The following is a 22,465-nucleotide window of genomic DNA, read 5'->3' as shown; positions in this document are numbered from 1 at the left end:
TAATCAGAATTAGGCACTAAAAGTTCATTTAAAAAGAATAAGGCACTAAAATATTGCTGAATCTTAGCCTTGTATATTCGCTGGTTGATCTTGTTGTAAAAAGGAAATCCCTTGCCCTCCGTTTGAATGAGGGAAAATAACTCGGAGTGAGCATTCAACAATATCCTTGTGTTGGACCAACGTTCAAAAGATAAACCTTGTGCATGTGCATCTCTCATCACATGATACTCGAACATGGAGAGAGAGAGAACTGTGGGCCAGAAGTATTGAACCAAAAACATCCCCTTTTATTATTGAAGGTTCTTATTTTAGGGACACTCTTTGAGCCCGTTACGAATTGTATTTCAACAATTTGAATGGTTTGTTTTTTTAGTTTCATTCATAGATTATTTTTACATAAAATTAGACAAATTGAACGTCATTAAGGCATCTAATTGTGACCAAAAAAATATACAAACATAGTGCTTCAAGAAAACACTAAAATAACAACTATTAATTTAGTTGTCAAATGGATTCAGATTCAAGTGAATTTTCTTTTCTTGGAGAGATTTTCTTTAAAGGAATGCCTAAAAGATGGATGGTTTGGATTATTGAAATACAATGTGAGTAGGCCCTACAAATGTGTTCTGTTTATTTGAGGGATCCCTCAACTGAATATATATATATGTATAAGCTTATTTACAGCAGTACTCTTGACAATATGGTCAAATCTAACATTGCCCCTCGGAAGTTAAAGTGACCCACCTTGCCACCTTGACATATATTTTACGTTTCACTTTGCCCTTATCATTAACTCCATTCAAAAGTCTGTTAAAATTGCTGAAATGGCAAAGATATTTGTGTAATTTCATACACGTGGGCCGTTTACCCACTAATATAAGTAGGTGATGTGGCAAAGTGGAGCCTACCTCCAGCATGTAAACAATTAATAAATAAAAAAGATATCTAAAAAAAGATATTTTAAAAAAGAGAAAACCTAACAAAGGTGAAGGGGCACCAGTGTGGTGTCTTTCAAAGACCTTTTTGTGTAAGGGCTCGTCAAATTGATATGTGTTTAGTTCTAGTAGCAAAGGTGCTTACCCTATTAGAAGGCCTTCATCAGTGTCTTGTTACTAAATGCTTTAAGAATGAGCTAATGGAAGGTAATGTTTGAGTAAAATTTCGCAGGGGGAATATTCACACGTTGATTCGTTCTCTCTCCCCCTCAGTTCCTGCAAAAAAGACGAGAGTAAATAAACCACACCAGGGGGTGTTGGCCAAAGGCCCTCCGATGCCTAAGTCAATTAATTAGATCTTGAGAAAGATGCGACAAAGTAACGGAAAGGATGGAGGTTTCCTCCCACTGGGAGAGCCGAGTGGCTAGAACCGTGTGTGTTTTGGGGCGTAACCGTGAAGGAGAAAGAGAGAAAGTGGCGTGAGGGAGAGAGAGGTTTTGCCAGGGTTTGAGAATCTTACCTCAAGTGTGTTGTGTAGCCATGTATTTATAGAGCTCTTTGTAGGTTAGTCTTTGAAGAATAATCACTATTTTAATTAGGATTATTCTTCCCCAAAAAGATGATAGGAATTAATTAAAGAGATTTGCTGGAAATTGACTCCTTGGTTAAGGGAGATATTCCTATCTTAAATTAAATAGGATTTAATTAGGATAATTATTTGACTTAAGGAATATTCCCTTTTCCACATGTCATCTTCTTAATGGTCGTCAAAATTTGTGTTTCCACAAATGCTTCCCAACTTCTGCATGGCCCTAATGAGGCATGGAGAAGATGAGAAATATTTATCAAGCTCTCCAACTGTATCTGGGCTTCTTTCTGTGAGTTGAGCACCTTTTATGAGTTGGGCTCCTAATTGGAGTAGGCTGTTGACTTCTTCTTGGAGTTCAGCTCTTAATTGGAATAAACTTGTGATTCCTTCTTGACCTAGGATGCCCAACATTTATAAATACAAGGCTTCTCTTCACTCCTCTTCAAACTGCAAACTTGTTTTCCTCTACTTTCTAGCTTGCGGGAGAGATCTTGAAGGAGTGTACTTCTTTGTCGAGGAGAGGAGTTGTCGTGCACACCAAAGTAGGTCACACTTGGGTTTTTATTTTTCTTCAATTTTTTCTTGCGATGAGGATAAGCTGATGTGGGCCCTGATGGTTGTCATCGTGACCGCGTGGAACTGCTGCCATGATCGGTTGCGACGCCAATAGTGCGACAGGCGGCGGTTGTTGTCGTGATTATTTTTTTGCTTTTCTCGGCTAGGACCGGCTAACCTCGGTTGGCCGGTTGTTATCATGACACTGCTCCTGGAGCTGCTGAAGTGACGAACCGCAAGCGACGGTTGCTAGTGATTGTTGTCGTGTCCCTTTTTCGATTTTTTTCGTTAACTATGGTTGCATCGCAGGCCAAGCCTAGTGGCTTGCTATAATTGGGTGGGCCTAGCTGCGTCCCGGCTAGTGTGTGTGCGACCAACCGCAAGACCAACTGAGGCTGGTTGGGCCGAGGCGACAAGGTGGCTGTCGTCTCGGCGACTGCTAGCTGCTGGCGGCAGTGACTATTTTTTGTTGTTGTAATCTTCAAACTTTTTGTTGTCATTTACTTTTGCTCTTTATTTCGAGTTGTCTGAATAGAGAAATCTTCAAACTTTATTTAATGTTCATGTATTGCTTTTGGTTTAATGGTATATGAAATCTTCATATAAATATCTATCATTTTCATTTATGTTTTTTTATTTTCTGCTAATTCCTATCTTTCGCACTAGAAAAATATTGAAGTCCTCTTTATTGAGGCATAGAGAAGTATTGAACGAACTAGCCGTTTTGTTTAAGTTGTTCTATTTTCTAGGATAAGATAAGCAGGTTGTTGCTACCTTGCTTAATAATCCAAATTGTTGAGGGATTCTTTTGTTATTTGACTTAGTCTTTTACCACGTTTAGGTTTGTTACAACGTGGGTTGCTTTTTGGTTTATCTTGCTTTGCAAGGTTATATAATAATCATTGTTTCTATTCAATAATACACAACAATTCTCCCACATCAGTCAAGAGTTCTTAATACATTAACAAGTGGTATCAGAGCCCACTTGGGGCATGATCATAATGATTGAAGTAGCAGCTTGATTTCTTGCAATAGCAAGTAGCCATGATGACATAAAGCAACTTTGTTCAACCAGCAATCCCTCAGCTCGATGGTCATTACGACCATTGGAGCATGCTAATGGAAAACTTTCTGAGATCTGCCAAGTGCGTAGCGCTTTGCCATCTCGAAGACTTCTGCCAAGGTTTGGCTTGGAGTTATGGCCAGCTCACGGTATAGCTCATGTTCAGTTGGTAAGCCCTTCTTGAAAGCTGAGGATGCAACTTAGTCACTGCATCCTATGATGCTCACTTTCTCAGCCTTAAACCGTCTGAGGTAGTCTCGAAAAGAATCATTTGGCTTGTTGCGCAGGTTGAACAGGTATACTCCTTTGCGAAAATGAAAGCGAACTCCTTGAAGTTGCCTATTGACGCGGACGGTAGAGTGTGGAACCAATCTTCAGCTACTCCTCACAGAGTCATTGCGAACACTTTGCACATCAGGGCGTCGTCTGCCTTGTACAGGATCATGGTCCTCTTGAAGTGCCTCAAATGGCTCTCAGGGTCAGAGTCCCCCTTGAACAGAGTGATGGATGACGTTATGAACCGCTTCGGCGTTGTAGCTCGTTCCACCTTGTCGGTAAAGGGCGAGTAGTCGACTCGATCAATTTCCTTGTGCAGGGCCTCCTCCGTGCTTCTTTTAAGTTGGAGTCGGTCATTTACTAGCTTCTCCACATCTTCTGCCTGTAGAGCTGGTGGCTCGGGTCGACACCCTAAGTGCCTTGAGCGCAGCTGGCTAACTTCTTCCTCAACTTCCAAAGGTCGATCCCCTTGGTCGCCTTGCCTGTGGGGCAAATTAGGGGATTGAGCTTACGAGGATTCATCTACAGCTTGCCGCCGCTCGTTGGTCCTCGAGCAGGCTGGTGGGTGTTGATCAACATCTTCTACCCGTAAGGCTAGTCGCTCAGGTCGATGTCTTCGGTGTCTCGAGCGTGACTGGCTAACTTCCTCCTCAGCTTACAAGGGTCAATCCCCTTGGTTGCCCTGCCTATGGGGCAAATTAGGAGGTTAAGCTTGTGAGGATTCCTTTACAATTTGCCGCCGTGTGTTGGTCCTCAAGCGGGCTGGTAGGCATCGATCGTTACCCTTGTCAAGCGATTGCTCATGAACTCGAGCTCCTTGTGGTTCCAGCCTAGATTAGATACTTCTTTGTAGGCCCAAGCGAGTGTGGATATTGGACTGTGAGCCTAGCCTCTCGTGCACATTGGTCCTTGGACCTAACCTCGAACGGCTCAGAGTACAGACCGTAGCCTGGGACCTCTCGAATTGCTCGCCGACATGCTGGTGCATCCTATTCTCCTCGTCACGGGGTCCAAGGTTAGGGCCTTGATTCAAGTTGATATGCTTAAGTAGCAGGCCAATCAGGTTATTTTGATCGTCGACCTTCTGTGTGAGTTGATCGACCCATGAGTTATGGTCCACCTGACTGTGCGGGTTAGGTAGAGTGGTGTGCATCAAGCCCAACGGCATGTGGGTTAGGGCTCCATTAGACGCGTACACATGTGCATACGTCAAGTGTGGTTGCAAAGGAGATAGAGAATGGATCTGCTCCAAGACTAGGGCGACGTTGAAGTAGCCGTGGGGCTGTGCAGCAAATCTGGTAGATGAGTGGGGCTGTTGCTACTGTGCTCCGACGACAGGATGGTGCAGCACACCAGCTCCGGCAATCAGCGCTTGCGACTGTAAGGCCATGCCGGTCACCGGACCATGTGCCAGCTGTTCTGTAATTCCAGCAGTTGTCTGCAATGGCTATTCTGCAATTCCGGCAACTGTTTGCAGCGGCTGTTCTGCATTTCCTGCAACTGGAGGTGGCTGCACAGCATTAGGAGGTAGCTGCAAGGTGTTGGCAGCCACGGTTCCGTGCGGTTACAGCGAGGTTTCAGCCATTCCGGAGTACACAGTCACGGTGGTTTTGCTCCTAGGGCGTTTGCTCCAATCATGGTTGTTTGGAAGGCTTCAGTGGATTAGACAGAAAAAGTATGCATCTGAAGATCTTGAGAGGTTTCAAATGAAGGATTGCAATCTGGTTCATAATCCAATTGTTCTTGGCGTGAAGTTAGTGAAGAATTCAGGTGAAAATAAGGTAGATGCTACTATTTACAAACAGATTGTAGGTAACTGTGGGAGCGATTTTCGTCCCACAAGAATATTCGCCGAAGATTCCTTCATCTTCTTCACTTCTCTTTCTCCCTGCATAACAAATCGGAGTAAAATGACCACACCCTGGGGGTGTTGGCCAAACGCCCTCTGATGCCTAAGTTAGGTCTAGTGTTTGTAGGAAAAACAATAGCTAACAATAGGATGGAGATCTCTCTAGGGTGAGAACCGAGTGGCCGGAGCCGTGTGTGGTGGTCGGAGCCTTGTGTAAGAGAAGGAAAGAGTATGGCGGCTAGGGTTTGTGAGAGATAATTTATGCAGAGTTTCATATAGGAATTTAGACGTACCTCAACCTTTATGCGTAGCCATTTATTTATAGGGGCCTTTAAGGCTAGGGTTCCAGAAGAATAATTTTGTAGATGGAAAAGAATTATTTTTCCTGATTTGGCTAGATTGGCTTAATTAGGGATTTGATTTAAATCAAATCCCTAATTAAGATAGGAATCAAATCAATCCCAATTAAATCAGGTAACTCCCAATTAAATTGAATAACTCCCAATTAGGTCAAATAATCCCCAAATGGAAGGAAATATTTGACCTAGGGTTTGGCTAGAATTTGGTTCCCACAGTAGTCTCATGTATCTAACAGCCACTCGACCTGACTTGATGTATGTAGTTAGCCTCATTAGTAGGTACATGGAGTCACCAACAGTTTCACACCTTCAAGCTGCAAAGAGAGTGCTTCGCTATGTTAAAGGAACAACTAGTTTTGGTTTGTTTTAAAAGAAGGGAAAAGTTGGGGAGTTGATTGCATTTAGTGACAATGATTATGCAGGAGATTTAGATGATCGAAAAAGTACTATTGGTTATGTTTTTATGCTTAGCTTAGGAGTTGTGTCTTGGTCTTCAAAGAAGCAACCGGTGGTGACACTTTCAACGACTGAAGCAAAATTTATTGCAGCTACAGCATGTGCTTGCCAAGGTTTATGTTAAGAAGGTTGTTTGAATATTTGTGTTGTGCTCAGAAAGATCCAACTAAAATTTATTGTGACAACAGTTCTGCAATCAAACTTTCGAACAATCTTGTGCTGCATGGAAGAAGCAAGCACATAGATGTTCGATTTCATTTTCTCCATGACTTAGCAAGGGATAAGGTTCTAGAGCTTAGTTATCGCCAAAGTCAAGAACAAGCAGCTAATATCTTGACTAAGCCATTGAAGGGCGACGGCTCCATAAAGATGCGTGGTTTGCTTGGAGTCTGCAGTGATTTTGTAGTAAACTGATCTTAAAGATTCAGTTTAAGGGAGGATGTTGAACGAACTAGCCGTTTTGTTTAAGCTGTTCTATTTTCTAGGATAAGATAAGCAGGTTGTTGGTACCTTGCTTAATAATCCCGATTGTTGAGGGATTCTTTTATTATCTGACTTAGTCTTTTACCACGTTTAGGGTTGTTACAACATGGGTTGCTTTTTGGTTTATCTTTCTTTGTAAGGTTATATAATAACCATTGTTTCTATTCAATAATATAGAACAATTCTCCCACTTTCAAAGGTGAAGAGTTCTTAATGCATTAACAAGAACATATATTTGGCTAGTTCCTGAGCTAATTTAAATCAACTCAATATTAGTGCGCATTTTACATTACATGGCACGCCTAAGCAAACAACAACACACAAACAATCCTGCGGCCAATTTCGGGCCGTGTGGATGAAAATTTTGGGGTAAACAAATAGTGTGTATAAAATTGGAAATATTTTTGCTCACTATTTTGGCCTATCATCGCCATCATTCTTAATATTTAACACATGTCTATATATATAATAATTTTTTATTTTTTATTTTTTATTTATGGAACCATGATTATATATATGAACATATGTAAAGTGTTAAAAAAAAATATGATGAGAATAACTCCTAAAAATGCTTTCGTATAAAATGCTCTCGAATAAAATTATGGACACTTTAACCCAAAAAATGCTCTTGTATAAAATTAGGGACTGCTTTTCGTTGACCTTGACTTTCACAGTGGAAGGAACTTTCATTTTGGAAGTCAGTGTTTCAGTTTCAGCACAATAACAAGTTTTCCTTCCTCAAGTGAAGGAGACCCAACTCATGGATGCGAGTTTTATACTCATCACCTGTTTTCTTCTGGCCTCGTCCTTCACCATTGTTCACTCTCTCTCCAAACCACCTCTTCTTGGAGTTCACCCACTCGGTAATTCTCTCCCTCTCTCTCTCTGTTACTCTCTGCACAAAACAAGCAGAAAATTTGAGATGGGTCTCTTAATCCCAATAGTAAGTGGGTCTGGAGAGCCATTTGAGACATACCCAGATGCTCGTTTATCATTTTCTTCTTAAATTATTGAATTGAAATGGTTTCTGTGGATGCAGATGAGCAGTACTTTGCTTCAGAAGTGATCAAGTGCAAGGACAACTCCAAGTCCTTCACCAGAGATCGCCTCAATGACAATTTCTGTGATTGTGTTGACGGAACCGACGAGCCTGGTATGGTTACTCTTTTCGTGTTTTAATCTGTGCAGCCATTAATATATTACTTTCGGTTCTTCTGATGTACAAGTTTTTGAGTTTATTTATTTTCTTTCTTTTCATAATATCTCTTGCACATGTTTCAATTTTTTTTTAGGTTTTTAATGTCATATTACTTACTGCCTATTGGGTCGCTTTGAATGTCCTGAACTCACGTCACTTGGATTAGTTGTTAGCCATTGCATTTCATTTCATGTTTTCTTGGAACCATTTGCACATAAGTCCCTGAATTGTCTTTCTTTATTTTGTTTTTTAAAATGTGAATCATCAAATCATCAAATTCGTATGATTTATTTGTGTAGAAGCAGATGCATCCAGCTTCCATTTTGACAGTAAGTGAGTCGAGTCCAACCTTGAGTGATTAGTGATAATGCTAAACTTCTACTTTACTTGGGTTTTCATACATTCTGTGTTTGCATTTGCTGAGGTTTACCCTGGATGTTTAGTTTTTCAGATCCCCCTGTTTGTGTCTTGGTGATTCAATTGGGCTTCTTTGTATTTTCAGGAACTTCCGCTTGTCCTGCAGGCAAATTTTATTGTAGAAATATAGGAAGTACACCACAATTCCTATTTTCATCTCGAGTTAACGATCATTTTTGTGGTAAGTATCATCTGTATGATTACCTCTTTCCTTCAATGCTCGTTCACATAACTAGTTAGGCTTTTCTTAATTAATTGTATGCTATACATGGCTCATGGAGTCAACAGCTTAATTTATACTGGGAATGTTCCCTTAAATAGGATTGAGTTGATGCCTTGCTTGGTGGGTCTGTGAATGGTATTATTAGAATTTTTTACAATTGTTTTTGGATGACTAAGATGGTGTGTTTACTTGAATAACATCCATTGTGCAAGCCAGTTCAATTGAGGACCAAATCAGAAATGGATGGTGGAATTTCTTATGAAATGGCTCCTTGGTATGGCATGGCCGCATTCTTCAGTCCTATTGCTTCCTTATTAATATCAGGTCCTTGGTCTCCATTCAAGAAGTCTTGCTGGCCTAGTAGACAAATTTTTGCACTAATACGACCAGAAAATCCATGGCAATAATCCAATTTTTCTCTAATTTTTCTGGTCTCATCATGTGTACGCTTTCTGTATATAGTCCTACTTTGTATTTTAATATATGATGCTTAAGTGTTTTCTTGTGTTGTCCACTTCCAATATCTGTTGTTATTCACCATCTTTGTAGATTGCTGTGATGGAAGCGACGAGTATGATGGTAGTGTCAATTGTCCAAACACATGCATAATGGGCGGGAATATTGAGTACAAAACTGACCATCGCTTCTCAAGAGTTGGGGGTCTAGTTGGGGATCTAGGGCATGTCGGTGCAAAACAAGCCAAAAATGGAGTTAGTTTGGATGACTTGATTCAGAAGCTAAAAGGTATTCTCTTGTTTCTGACTATGTTTTTGTATAGCTGAAATTACATGTAAACATTAGTTGATGCTTCTGTGTTTCCAGGTTTGAAGATATTAATAATCATACAAGTAGTTATTACTATTGTTGTCGTGGTTTTCCGGATACTCCGTCGTCGTGCCAGATCTAAAAGAAGGCGTCACCACAAAGTAATTCAACATTTGTTATTCTGCTTTTGGTAATACTATCCACGACTTCTCCAGTTATAATTTCATCAATACCTTACAAAAATGGGATTTTGTAATATTTTCTCAGGTTTTATACCAGCATGATGGCTGATTTTCTAATGGGTTCCTCCAAGTATGTCTAAGGATTTCAATACATGAAGTTGACTTGCCTAGGAGGGTTTATTGTTCCTTAAAAGAGCCTCAGATTTACAAAGTTTTGGGAAGCTTCACACTGATCCAAAAGTTCTATAGCAAGAGTTTACAACTGTGCACGTATTTTTTCGTCCGGCAAATGCATGCTAATGGACATGAAGCTTAACACACACTTTACAAGATGCCGTAGGGGTTCCTGTCATCGATGATCCACTTGGCATAAATAAAAGTATGCTCGAAGTTGTATCTGAGCCTGTAAAATAGAAATTTTCCTAATTCAAAATCTATTCTTAGGGGCAACTCTTCTTGTTTGCCTTGAACCTTGAAAGATGTTCTATTTAGGCAACGAATGATTTACACATAATGCTCTGTGTATACAACGAAAGATATGGAAAGTTTTATAATGATCTATACATAAGTTGCAACAAGTCCTTCGTTTTCGTTTTTGTCTTAAAGAAGGAATGAGTCCTGGTGTTACTAAGAAAGAAGAAGAATTCATAGTTTCCCACCTTTCAGGAAGCTTGGCTGTAGAGAAAATTAGCATCAACTTTTCTAAGTATGTGTCAAAGTTTTTGCAGTGAGGAAGGATCAAAAGTGGTTCTAAGAATACAGAGCAAATGTTGACTGCATGTTGAGGGGATTTAATAGAGAAATTGGTTTTGAAAAACATCAACCTATACATTATTTGAGCAAATTACATATATACTAATAACTTTCTGAATATAATTTGTAGCAACTCATACCTCACTTTGTTTGAATCATATATAAAGGAAAGTGTTGTTTTACCAACTAGCACTTGGTACAGTGGTATGTACTTCTTTTTCCAATGTTGGAAAATGCTCCAAGTTTGAAACTCCCAACCCCGACTGATCAATTAAAAAGAAAAAAAAAAGTGTCCTTTCACTCTCTTTTTGTTAATTATTTGGAGTTCATTTTCTTACTCTTAAAATCAACCAGTATCTTTTGGTCAAATAGTAATTGTTTCCACTTAGTTATGAATTCTCGATTCAGTTTATATAAATTTGAGAATAATATATATTTTTGATGAGTTCGATCACTGACTCATTACGGTGGCTTAGTTTTCTAAACATCTTGTAGTTTGTAAATATATATAAAATAAATTTTTTTATTTAAAAAAAACACGAAACAAAGTTGTTGGACTGCACCCAAAGTCCACTAGCTACGGATTTCGAACCCATTTAGAATGGGCCAGCCCTAATTCGACCCGATTTGGGGTTAAACTTCAACCTGTCTCCATACCGAAATCTTTGCCAGCATTACTAAAAGCATGAAGATCTTAATCAGAAATGAACATTGTGCGCACTCTAGCAGCATTAGAAATCATGAAGTAAGAAAACCAGCAAGTTCTTTGTAACCCATTTCCAGGCTTGGTGATGCTGGTATGCTCTGCTATTTGTCGCTGAATGTTATTGTTCATTGAATGCACGTTTCCTGTTTGACAATATTCCTATGAGAGAAATGGGCTTCTTTTTCTTTTTTTTTTGTTCTCTTCTTTTTGTTAATCTTTGTGTAATCAATTTTCTTAGGCTCCGTTTGGATTGAGGTATTTGAAAGGACAAGGAGTGTGAAGGGCAGCTTATGTTAATGCCATATATATTATCTTGAAATAAGTTAATGTGAGTGTGTAGGTCATTTTGAAAGTAGCAATGGCATTTACATTGGTTTTAGCTTATATTGTAGTTAGCCATGGCCCATGATTGAGATAAGAGGTAAAACGTGCTTGTAGATTAGGGGAATTGCCTATGCCAGTATTATTTTGATTATTAGTGAGCAAAGCTTTCTGAGATTCATGTACTTAACAGAGTAAGATGTTGATTTACAAGTAACTTTTATATCTTAAATTGGACCCAAAATCTTCAAATTCGTTCATCAATTTAATATACCAATGCTCTCTTTTCGATATATATTGGTAATCTTCAAATCTGTGAAAAGTTATCCAAGTTATTTGGTTCCCAGCTTTAGGTTTCATTTTGTAATCCAGATGTTAACACTTCTATATATTTAGGTTTCATCTTCAGTACGTGAAAAGCTGACCATGTCATCAATTCTCCAGCTACCTTATGTTAACATTGTTGCAATGATCAAATTCTTCAGGTTTCCTTTTGTAATCCAGATGCTTCCAATGTCTTGCAAATGTTGATGTCTTACACTCTAGAAGTACAACATGGCTATCAGAGCAGCAAAGTTTTGCAGATCCTTTCTTCCTCTACATTGTCGTCTCCTCCAATATTGTTCCATCTACTCAATCTCTTCATCACAGATGCTCCAAGAAACTATAAAAAATGCGGTTGAAGCCAAAACTTACCAGAAAATTCCCGATCTTCTCAAATCCTCTGCTCAAGCTTGCCAAAACCCAAATCCTTTCTCATTCCTTTCATCCTTTCCCCACAACCTTAGAACGCAAGTGGTTGATGAAATTTTGCAGTCTTTCATCCCTCTAAGACCTCGCTCTCGGGGTCAGATTGCCTATTCCTACCTCCTGTCCTTTACATTGCAATGCTCCAATCCCTTCCCTCTTGCTCTTGCCATCCTCCAACGAACTCTTCGCTCTGGTTGCATTCCTGTCCCCCAAACCCTTCTTCTCCTCTCTTCTGCTTGGCTGAACTGCCGGAATGAATCTCACTCTGTCTCTAAGATCCTATTAGAAATGCAGTCAATTGGATATCATCCGGACTGTGGTACATGCAACTACCTTATATCGTCTTTGTGTTCTGTTGATCAGTTGAATGAGGCAGTGAAAGTCTTAAAGGAAATGAGTAGGGCAGGATGTGTTCCTGATTTGGAGAGTTTTGACACGGTAATTGGTGCAATGTGCACTGTCAGAAGAACAGCTGAGGCAATAGATATGATTAAGCAAATGGTAGAGAAAGTTGGGTTGACACCAAGGCAGGGGACGATTGCAAAAGTGGCAGCAGCATTGCGAGCAAACAGAAATATATGGAGAGCAGTTGAGATGATTGAGTTCTTAGAGAGGGATGGCTACCCTGTCGGCTTTGAGAGCTATGAGTTGGTGGTTAATGGGTGCTTGGATTGTGGTGAGTATATTTTGGCGGGGAAAGTGGTGATGGGGATGACGGAGAGAGGTTTTATACCTTATATTAGGACCAGGCAGAAGGTTGTTGAGAGGTTGGCTGGTGCTGGTGAATGGAAGCTGGCTTGTTCTGTGAGGCAAAGATTTGGAGAGTTGAGGTCTTAGCTCCTTGTATTTATTCTTTGGGTCCATGGATTGGAGTTCTTTGCATAGAAGGGAGCTGGTACTCAGACCATTGCCTATGTCGCACAGAAGAGCTGGCTTGTTCAATGTTGCTTTGTTCTGCAGTTCAGCTTCTTAAAAGTCTGTTGTAATTTGATGGTAAATTCATGGTGGTTAATTCTCCATACAAAGGCCAAATAGTGTTTGAGATGAAAAATTACTTCTTCTTACAACTGAACAAATTTGCATGTTTAAACTTTTCTGGACCCAAATGTAACAGAATTTTAAATTAGCACTATAAATGTAAACAATTATCAACAAAATTTAAATAATTTATTTTTAGTTGAGAGAATGAAGGTGGGATTGAGAGAATAAGAAATGCTCTTCTTTTTCCATTGAAACGAAGTTTCTTATACAACGATTTTGCTAACATCTTCAATAGTAGTTCTCTTCTCCTTTTGAAATGACCTGTGTTTTGGGTGGCCTTTGTTGTTCCTTTTTTTTTTTTCCCTCTTTTCTTTGTATAATATAAACCTTACTTGTTATTTATTGGAATTCCACACTTGCATATTTTACCTTGATTTTACATGAAATTACTATATGAAAGGAACTTGTTTAGCTACCTTTCTATTGTACTTCTAGAAAAGGTTAATTTCCCATCAACACTGCTCAACCCTTAACAGGGTAGCTAGCCTGCATGGCAATGCCGCAGGTACCTTTCTTATCAACCGAATCACGTGTCATTCTTATATAACCAGATTCACCCCAGTCAGGACCCCAAGAATTCTTTACAATCCAGTACTTTTTACCACTATCTTCCCCATAGCCGACTGCTGTGACCCCGTGGTTGAGATTCTTTCCACATTGGCCAGTGAAGGTACCTGAAGAATAGAATTGAAAAGCATAACCGGCAGCGTCAACTGCAACAGAGACAGGTTGGTGTGCAACTGCTGCTTGGAGGCTTTTCTCACTATTGGCAGGTATGCTTTCATAGCCACTTATGTTCACAGCACTGTTTTTCAAACTATCTTCATCACATATGCCATCTGATCCTTTGTAAGGATAATCCTTTTCAGTGGAGAGTCCGTTATCTTTTATGAAACTAAACGCTTTTTCCATGTATCCACCATTGCAGCCTTCATTCCCAGTTTTGACATCGCAGTCCACAAGCTCTTGTTCTGATAGTGACACCAATTTTCCAGTTTTGATTTGGTTAATGCCTTCCACAGCTGCTACTGCAGAAAATGCCCAACAACTTCCTGTGTATTGAAAGTGTAATACTATGAGAGGTTGCTACTTAATCTGCAATATTTCCTATTCAGCAAGCGGAACAACAAGGACATGTAAGTAATACCTACAAACCCAATTTTTAATAATTGTGTGTATATCATAAAGCCAAAATTGAATTTAAGGCTTGGGCGTCTTGGTGTTTACTTGGAATGTGATAGAATATACATTTTCATGGTTGAGTAATTCTAAATAAGTTTGAACCTAAATCTAGAAAAGTACATATTTACCCTGTCTTTTTGGTTGTGTGAAGAAAGCTCAGGGATGTGTCTAAAATCAAGAAATCATATTTCCACATGTAGCATATAATAACTAATCCATCTTCTAGTGGAAAATTATTATAAGTCAAAACTGAATTAAAAAAACCATAGCAAACATCTAGTTCAGGAGCGCAATAAAGGAGAGAAAAATAATGAGCATCCATTTTTTGAATGCCTATTTCAATTTATACCACATTGGCCTTGATTCTTGATTGGAGTTACTGCACCATGCTTTCTCCAATCCACTGCAGTCGGAAGTTCCTCATCCTTGTCATAACTGAACTTCGTTTTTGGATGACTCCTAGTTTGGAAACCCATGAAGGTTTTTGTAAACTCTAAGTTTGTGATATCTGCAAATTTGTTGTCAGTGAGTTTGTATGATAGATTTTGAGAATTTACGAAATCAACAAACTCGATGTTGGATTTGTAAACCCCAAAACGGTATGCCGCTTCCTCTCTATTTTTATATATCCGGCCATATTTTTGCAGCCACCTTTCGTACCTCTCCTTCATAGCTTTCGGGTCTGTCCTTAGAGGCTTGTACGTTTCGGAACATGCTGTAGATGATATACAGAAAATCCAAACCATTAAAAATGTTAAGCTAGCACGCGTCAACACCATAGATGTCTCCATGGCTCCCTTTGGAATGCTGGTGAAGAATGGGACTATCTTATACCTAAGATGTTTGCTTGTAGATATTCTCAAGTGCAATCTGGATTTCAAGTTTGCATTTTCTAGGTATTTTAGTTCCGGCCTTGTTTATACTACTACTACTCAAGTTAGTTTAGAAGCATTGTTTTGTTCACGTCTTTGGTGCTTATGAATTTGTTAAGGAAAGTTTGTTATATTGTAGTGATGTGTTAAATATGCAAACCTACGGACTGAATGTTGCTATTTTGTACTATTTCTGCTGACCATCTAATGTATCATTTCTTTAATCGAGATCATTCTCTGTTAGACAAATGGCACATTAGATAGCGATCGAGTTGAGATGATACAAATACTTTTATCGTTACGGGTGTTAATACTCATATTGTGCACCAAACCAATATTCGGTCCAAAACAACAAAATTTGTCCCAAGGAGATTCATGTACGAGTGGAGTTAACAAGTGATTAAGCTAAGGTTCATGCAAAAGCTGTGATCATGCTAAATCTCCCAACACATAAGGAATTGAGTGACGACATGATATTTGAATGAGAACTTGTAGTGGTGTTTTTTCTATCTGAAGTGTAGGTAATATAAATTATTTTCCAAGTAATGTACAACAAAGTAATTACACCCTAGTCGTGACTCTGTTCTTTGAGATTGTGTGCCAGTCTGTCGGAGGTAGATGGATGGGCATGAAGTGTTATGCAAAGATGGGGGGTTTTTCTTTAATCAATATGGGATGGATTTCAACTTGAAACTTAACGTAGATTCAAAGAAGAAATACGAGTGGATTAAGAACTAGTTGGTCGCAGGATGGTGATTTTTTTGTTATCGTGTTTTGTAACTTCAGCTTTAGCTTGTCGATTGGTTCTAGATTTGTACATTTGTAAAATGAAAACTGAATTGGAGATCCACAGATAGTTTTAAAATTTGTATATTGTTGAACAAGCCAGCCAAACTAGCATATCTGCCCTCTCAAGCGCCAAAAAACTCCAACCAGTGTACAGCGCTCATGAGGCGAGCCTTTCTGGGAGGGTGGCTTACACATGCCACCAGAGAATTTCACCGAAAAATGTACGCCTTTCTGCGACGAGGCGGCTTCCACATGCCACACGGAACATTTCACCGAAAAGGCGTAGCGAGGCGCAGTCAAGGTCATCAAGACAGAACAGAATTCTTACACCTCAACGTGGTGAGGCTTACGCCGTACTTGACAGTGTATAAAACGCTTCACTTTATGCCTTGTGATCTGTTTTCATAAGAGCAACTCCACCCATGAGGGCAAAGTCTAAGGCAAGGGCAAACAAGGGCTGCCACTATTTACGTGAATAGTGTCAGCCTTTCCATTTGTGGTTCCACCCATGAGGGTAAAGTCTAGGGCAATTACTATTCATTGTACTTTATTTTTTATTTTTTTATACTTTAAATCATTAATTTTGATAATCTTTTGTAATTAAATTTTCGGATAAGATTTTCGGATGAGAATCTCGGTTGCCACGTGTTTTATTCCAGATAAAATTTTCGGATATTCATTAATAAAAATTATAATCTCAGATTTCCGATAAAATTTTCACCCTCTAAAATTGTGCCATGTGTCCCATGTCAAATAAGATTTTCAGATATTTTTAAAAAATTATAATCTCATATTTCAGATAAGATTTTCACCCTCTAAAATTGTGCCACGTGTCCCATGTCTGATAAGATTTTCAGATATTTTTTTACAAATAGTGATCTCAGATTTCAGATAAGATTTTCACCCTCTAAAATTGTGTCACGTGTCATCTCTATCTTCTGAATCCCTCTATAAAACTACACCATCAACACCACTCATCTCACACCATCTCTTATATATTCCTTCATTTCTCAGATTTTACAAAACACATTATACTCTCAATGTCAAACTTCAGGAGGGTGTTGGAGAGGCAACAGAAAGAATGTGAAGAAATCCAGCGTAGACGTGAGGAAGAAGATCGGGACGCCGATGAAGAAGAGGAGGAAATGCTTGTAGCAGCGGCGGTGTGTATGATGAATCAATCAAGCCAACACCATCGTCGTCGTGCCCCGAATGTGGACAGACGCAGAGAGTCTCGGGGTAAGAATCTCTTGGAGGATTACTTTATCCCAAATTCGTTATATCCAGTTTCTAAGTTTCGAGAGAGATATAGAATGCAGCCACATTTGTTCCAAAAAATCATGCATGATATTTGTAATTACGACACATACTTCATTCAAAAGCATGATGCTGTTGGAGTTTTGGGTCTTATCCTGGAGCAAAAACTTACAGCTACTTTGCGGATGCTTGCTTATGGGGCATCTGCAGAGCAGGTAGATGAGATTGCAAGGATGGAAAAATCTACTATCCTAGAGTGCTTGGTGAGATTCTGTGATGCAGTGGAAAATTTGTACACGAGGGAGTACCTTCGCAAACCCACTCCGAGGGACCTGCAAAGGCTTCTACAAAAAGGCGAGGCTCGAGGTTTCCCAAGGATGATCGGAAGCATCGATTGCATGCATTGGCAGTGGAAGAATTGTCCTACTGCGTGGCAAGGAGAGTATGAGAATCGGAAGGGCCAAAAAAGTATCATTTTGGAGGCCGTAGCTTCATTCGACACTTGGGTTTGGCATGCCTTTTTCGGGGTTGCCGGATCTCAGAATGACCTCAATGTCCTTGGTCAATCCCCGGTGTTCGACGAGGTATTGCGAGGTCATTTCCCTCAGGTCACATACCAAATCAACAATACCGTATACTCTGGTGCGTACTACCTTGCCGACGGAATTTATCCTAGGTGGACGACATTCGTGAAAACAATTCCGAATCCCCGATCTGAGAAGGAAAGAAGCTTTGCTGCCTTTCAAGAAGGCTACAGGAAAGACGTGAAAAGGTGTTTCGGTATCTTGCAAGCTCGTTGGGCAATTATTAGGGGTGCTGCTCGGATGCTAGATGAGGAGGTGCTGCGGAGTATTATGATGACTTGCATCATCCTCCACAACATGATTGTGGAGGATGAGTATGACTACGATGCTCCAGAGGTGTTTGAACCCGATCCTATGAACACGGCGTTGACAAGAATATATGAAAGGCCGATGGGACCAAATGGACTACCAATGGAGCCCGAACCGTTACTTCGGGATGGTCGATTCAACAACCCCATGATTGATCGTTATCAAGAAATGCAATCTTCATATGTTCACGAAAGACGTCAAGTTGACTTGATCGAGCACTTGTGGCAGATGAAAGGCAATCACAATGAATGAAGGCTAGATTCGTGCTTTGTTTGGAATATGCTTTGTTTTTTAATTATGCTTTGTTTTTGTGTGTGGTGTTTTGTGGAATTATTGCGAGGTCTTTTTTATTATTATGCTTTTATGTATGGTTTGTTTTGTGTGTTATTTGCAATAAATGAAGGTTTGTTTTTAATTAATCTTTGTGATGAATGCTCAAATGTTTTTAATAAATAGTCCAATTATAGAATGCTTTTTTGATTGAATAAAAAAGAAACAATACAACAAATTAAAGGATAATACAACAATTTAAAAAAAATACAACAATTATAAAAAAATACAACAATACAATCTAATGGTTTTCATCATTTAGCCAATCCGTATTGCTAGGTCCGTCGTCATGGAAAAGTTTTCTTCTCATCACATCCCTTCGTTTATGCTTCCAATAGGCCTTTGTTTCAGGAGACATATGGCTCGTATCCATGGCCATGATTTTCATCTCTCTCTCATCGTCGTCTTTTTCTTTTGCATGTTGCTTTTCAATTGCAAAGGCTTCCAATAGTGTCTTGTCCGCTTCATCTCTCTTCAAGTCTCTCTCATATCTTAGAGAGTTGTTCTTAGCTATTTGCTCGAATATTTGAACACAATCAATGTTCGAAGTGGCCCCTCTCTTGGCCTTTGCCGCCTTTCTCCCAATAGGTCTCGGCGGACGTGGGAGTGGTGACTCCGTTTCCATTGGGGAGTCCAATGGCGAATCGGTTGATGGCGATTCGTGGAGCGGCGTCTCATGCAACACAACCGGGGGTGCGGTAGGAATAATTTTGAATCTGGAACAATCCTTGACAATTTCCCAACATTCGAAATGCACAAAACTTTTTTTCCCTTGCCCCGTGGCACCGAACCACATTTGTGCTTGTATGATCTATTCAAAATAAATAATTGGACGTGCATTAAAAAAATATACAATGCAAGAAATTATAAACTATTTTGAAATGCAAGAATAAAATTGATTATGTAAATAAATATAGACAAATTGAAAATGCAAAAACAAAAATAAAGATTATGCATGAAATTATAAACTATTTTGAAATGCAAGAATAAAATTGATTATGTAAATAAATAAAGCCAATTAGGAAATGCAAAAATAAAATAAACATTGTGCAACAAAAAGAAATAGAATATGCAATAAAAAAAAAGTTACATTAAATTGATTAAAATGGCAATTAAAAATATTTTACCTCATCGGAAAGATTTTGACCGCTCCGAATGTTCTCCCTTGCTTTTGTCAAGGCATTTCTCCATTTTCCTAACTCTTTGTTTAGAAGTTTCCATCTATTAGACAAAGCCATTTCGGTCCGAATGGAACCCGATCTTTGACAAAATTCTCCATGAATTTTGCTCCACATATGATGGAACTTCATCTCATTGCCCGTGATAGGGTCATGACTAACGTTCACCCAAGACTCGCACAACGCAATATCTTCCTGGGTTGACCACGAGCCTCCGATTTCGATAGAAGATGCCATTTGTTTATTTTCTACAAATGGAAAGTAGTACAAAAATGTGAGTGGATAGTAAAAAATATTGGAAGGAGAAGAGTTTGTATGGAATTGGTGTGGAAAGTGGAAAATATGAGTACAGAGTAAAAATATTGGAAGGAGATGAGTTTGTATGGAGAATTGGTGTGGAAAATGAATAATGTGAGTGGAGAGTAGAAAATATTGTATGGAGAAGAAATTGTATGAAGATTTGGTGTTGAAAGTAGATAAAATGGTTAGGTATTTATAGGGAAAAAATACATACTTTTTTGGTTTTTTTTTAAAAAAAAATTCTAGAATTTTTTAGGATTTTTTAGGAAATTTTTTTGGCCAAAAAAATGAGAACCGTAGGATTTCTGGAAAAAAACCAATCGGAGCCACCCGGTGTTGACACGTGGCAGGTTACCATTGGAGCCTGCGTGTGGTGACGTCAGCGCTGGCGTCACCTAACTCGGGCTCGAGCCCAGTCGATTTTTGCCCTTGGGCCTGCCCGGGCTCGTGGGACCCACAACTTGCCCAGGCTGCTTTGGCTGCGGCCTTCGGGCTCGCCTAGGGGCCCTTTCCCCCGGATTGGGTCCTGCGCTGGGCTTGCTCTAAGGAGGGTAGCAAATTTCTTCTATACCTCAAGCACTTATGATCTGTTTTTAACAACCAATACTCCAACAATCATGTATAAAATGATAATTGTATATCCCAAATCAAAGAAGGTTTCATCAAGGAGGGTAGCAAATTTCTTCTATACACATGAGCTTTAGAAAGTCAAAAGTCCGAAGCCAAACAAACCTTATTGCAAGATAATCTATAATTTTTAGATTTCTTCTATATACACATGAGCTTTAGGGAGGAAGAGATATCAATCAACCCAAAGTACGTATCAAACATATATGTGCACTGTATATATTTTTATTTTTTTTCCTCTGACCAGGCTTTTATCCCATGTAGTTTTCCTGTGAACGAGACAACAATAAGCGCACCCAATATGATGTCAATGATCCAGTCCAAGGTTGTAGTATTTTCCCTTCACTATGGCTTTCTCCCATTGAGTTTCCCTAGCAAATGTTTTAATCATGCAACTTATCATCAGGGCCAATCCTGAATTTTTCAGGGCCCAGGGCAAATGTAAACAAATTAGGCCCCTATATATAATTTTTTTTTTTCACTAAGTGCTAGACTCACTCTTATTTTTTAATCAACATTTAACTTATTCAAATTAACTAAAAATTTAACATTCATGAAAAATAAATTATATAAATTCAAATTTCAATATATAAAAATTTATAATAAGAGGCTACTCTTGATATATTTAAATCTAATGCGTAAACAAGATAAATACTTGTAACAATTCAATCATTTCCTTTTTCTTTTTTGACTTCCAGATTGTTGTTTTTTCAGGAATCATTACTACTTGAAATCAGAAATAGTACAAGGAAATCCGATGAAATTTTAATACTTCAAATAATAAACAAAGAACAACATAACTTAGAATTTGAGAAATCCCCCTCCACAACAACAAACTTAAAACTTCCAAATTTGCAATCAGTTAGAGCTTAAAAGAGTTGAAACAACCCATGTTACTTTAATATATATATATATATATATTAAAACAATATATAATGAATATAATATACGTCTTTATAAATAAAATAAAAATAAAAATAAATTTGGGCCCCCTGGACAATGAGCCCAGGGTAGTCGCATTGACTGCCCCTATCAAGGGCGACACTACTTATCATTGATGTGTGAACATTCAAAGAGAGTGTAAATGTTATTATATTGATGCCATTCAATTACATCTAATATTTATTATATTGAAAACGTATTTATTTAAGATAAATCATCTTAGTAATATGCTTAGGGTTCTATTTGATATATATAACTAGAGACTTGATGACCTATTTAGTCACTTGGTTACCTATAAAATAAGAGTTTAATAAATAAAAAAAAACCCTCAAACATTTCTCTCTTGCTTATTTTGTTTCTATAACAATAGTAAATAATTTGAAGTATATATGAAAAGTTATTGGGAGTTTGTCACTGATTAGAAAGAAATATAATTGGGTGAGTAAATATTGGAAAGTATGAACAGAACTCTCCCCCAATCATGTCATGTGCAATATGATCCATCTCACCTGCCATTGCAAGGATCACTCACTTTTGCACTTAAATACTCTGGCAAAGTCATTGTCCATGAAACGTGTATAGTGAACAGAAGCTAGCAAGATTATATGGGAAACCCATTGCCACATGCAACAAGCCCCCACAGATATGCTGATGATTTGGCTAGTCTATGCGCTACACCATTAGCCTCTCTATGAACATCTTGGATAAGAAAGATCAGGCTTGAATGTAATGTAATTAAGCTAACTGAGAGAGATCAGGCTTTGTGAATAGACCTTGCGTACAAAGTAAAGCTTTTTTGTGTCATGCATGACAAAGACAAGTGCCGTGCTTCCCACGCTCATGCACTAGCCTGCTGACTGCTTGCGTCCTTTTCGTGACAAAGCGTTTTGTTCTACTTGGTGTATATGTCCAGTACGTACATATATATGTAGCTAGATTATTACTAAGGGGGGCCAGCCAAAGAGTATGTAACTACACCACATGATACATGTACAATTGTTTTTCTACTAGGTAACTAACATTGATCATTTACTTGGTATCGTTTGGGCGCGAAAATTCTTACCTTTTTTTTTTTTTTTATATACGGAAAAAGAAAATTACAAAACAAAGCCCTTAGGATAAAAATGCCCGAAGAGGTCGAAATAAAAGGGGAAGCAAATTGATAAGGGAAGAC

General features: G+C 38.7%; 3 protein-coding genes across 7 annotated transcripts; 2 read left to right on the top strand and 1 right to left on the bottom strand.

The window, feature by feature from the left end:
- On the top strand, positions 7,243-9,928 carry LOC18778919 (glucosidase 2 subunit beta). 2 transcript variants are annotated; one of them, XM_020558943.1, is made up of 6 exons: positions 7,243-7,428; positions 7,605-7,718; positions 8,266-8,361; positions 8,953-9,147; positions 9,226-9,329; positions 9,436-9,928. In XM_020558943.1, the coding sequence occupies exons 1-6, from the start codon at positions 7,326-7,328 to the stop codon at positions 9,457-9,459; spliced, it is 636 nt and encodes a 211-aa protein (XP_020414532.1). In that variant the 5' UTR covers positions 7,243-7,325; the 3' UTR covers positions 9,460-9,928. The 2 variants fall into 2 exon arrangements, with proteins under 2 accessions (XP_020414532.1, XP_020414531.1); XM_020558942.1 differs by having other exon boundaries at positions 9,226-9,358.
- Positions 10,665-13,550, top strand: LOC18779797 (pentatricopeptide repeat-containing protein At1g06270). Of its 4 annotated transcripts, none has more exons than XM_020558727.1 (3): positions 10,703-10,900; positions 11,048-11,137; positions 11,616-13,284. In XM_020558727.1, the coding sequence occupies exon 3, from the start codon at positions 11,686-11,688 to the stop codon at positions 12,715-12,717; it is 1,032 nt and encodes a 343-aa protein (XP_020414316.1). In that variant the 5' UTR covers positions 10,703-10,900; positions 11,048-11,137; positions 11,616-11,685; the 3' UTR covers positions 12,718-13,284. The 4 variants fall into 4 exon arrangements, 3 of the variants coding, with proteins under 3 accessions (XP_020414314.1, XP_020414316.1, XP_020414315.1); XR_002270543.1 differs by lacking the exon at positions 11,048-11,137 and adding an exon at positions 13,473-13,550 and having other exon boundaries at positions 10,704-10,900; positions 11,616-12,873; XM_020558725.1 differs by lacking the exon at positions 11,048-11,137 and having other exon boundaries at positions 10,665-10,900.
- On the bottom strand, positions 13,224-13,997 carry LOC18781400 (thiol protease SEN102). Its single transcript, XM_020558728.1, has one exon. It carries the CDS (start codon positions 13,831-13,833, stop codon positions 13,384-13,386), a length of 450 nt encoding a protein of 149 aa, XP_020414317.1. The 5' UTR covers positions 13,834-13,997; the 3' UTR covers positions 13,224-13,383.

Source organism: Prunus persica, chromosome G3 (genome assembly GCF_000346465.2).
Source record: "Prunus persica cultivar Lovell chromosome G3, Prunus_persica_NCBIv2, whole genome shotgun sequence".
Taxonomy (NCBI): domain Eukaryota; kingdom Viridiplantae; phylum Streptophyta; class Magnoliopsida; order Rosales; family Rosaceae; genus Prunus; species Prunus persica.
Note: the sequence above shows the minus strand (reverse complement) of the source record. Positions and strands in the feature narration are given on the sequence as shown.

Coding starts and splice junctions, on each gene's coding strand:
- LOC18778919 (XM_020558942.1), top strand. CDS start 7,326: ATGGATGCGAGTTTTATACTCATCACCTGTTTTCTTCTGGCCTCGTCC. Junction 7,429..7,604: donor TCTTGGAGTTCACCCACTCG/GTAATTCTCTCC, acceptor CTGTGGATGCAG/ATGAGCAGTACTTTGCTTCA. Junction 7,719..8,265: donor TGACGGAACCGACGAGCCTG/GTATGGTTACTC, acceptor TTGTATTTTCAG/GAACTTCCGCTTGTCCTGCA.
- LOC18779797 (XM_020558725.1), top strand. CDS start 11,686: ATGGCTATCAGAGCAGCAAAGTTTTGCAGATCCTTTCTTCCTCTACAT.
- LOC18781400 (XM_020558728.1), bottom strand. CDS start 13,833: ATGGAAAAAGCGTTTAGTTTCATAAAAGATAACGGACTCTCCACTGAA.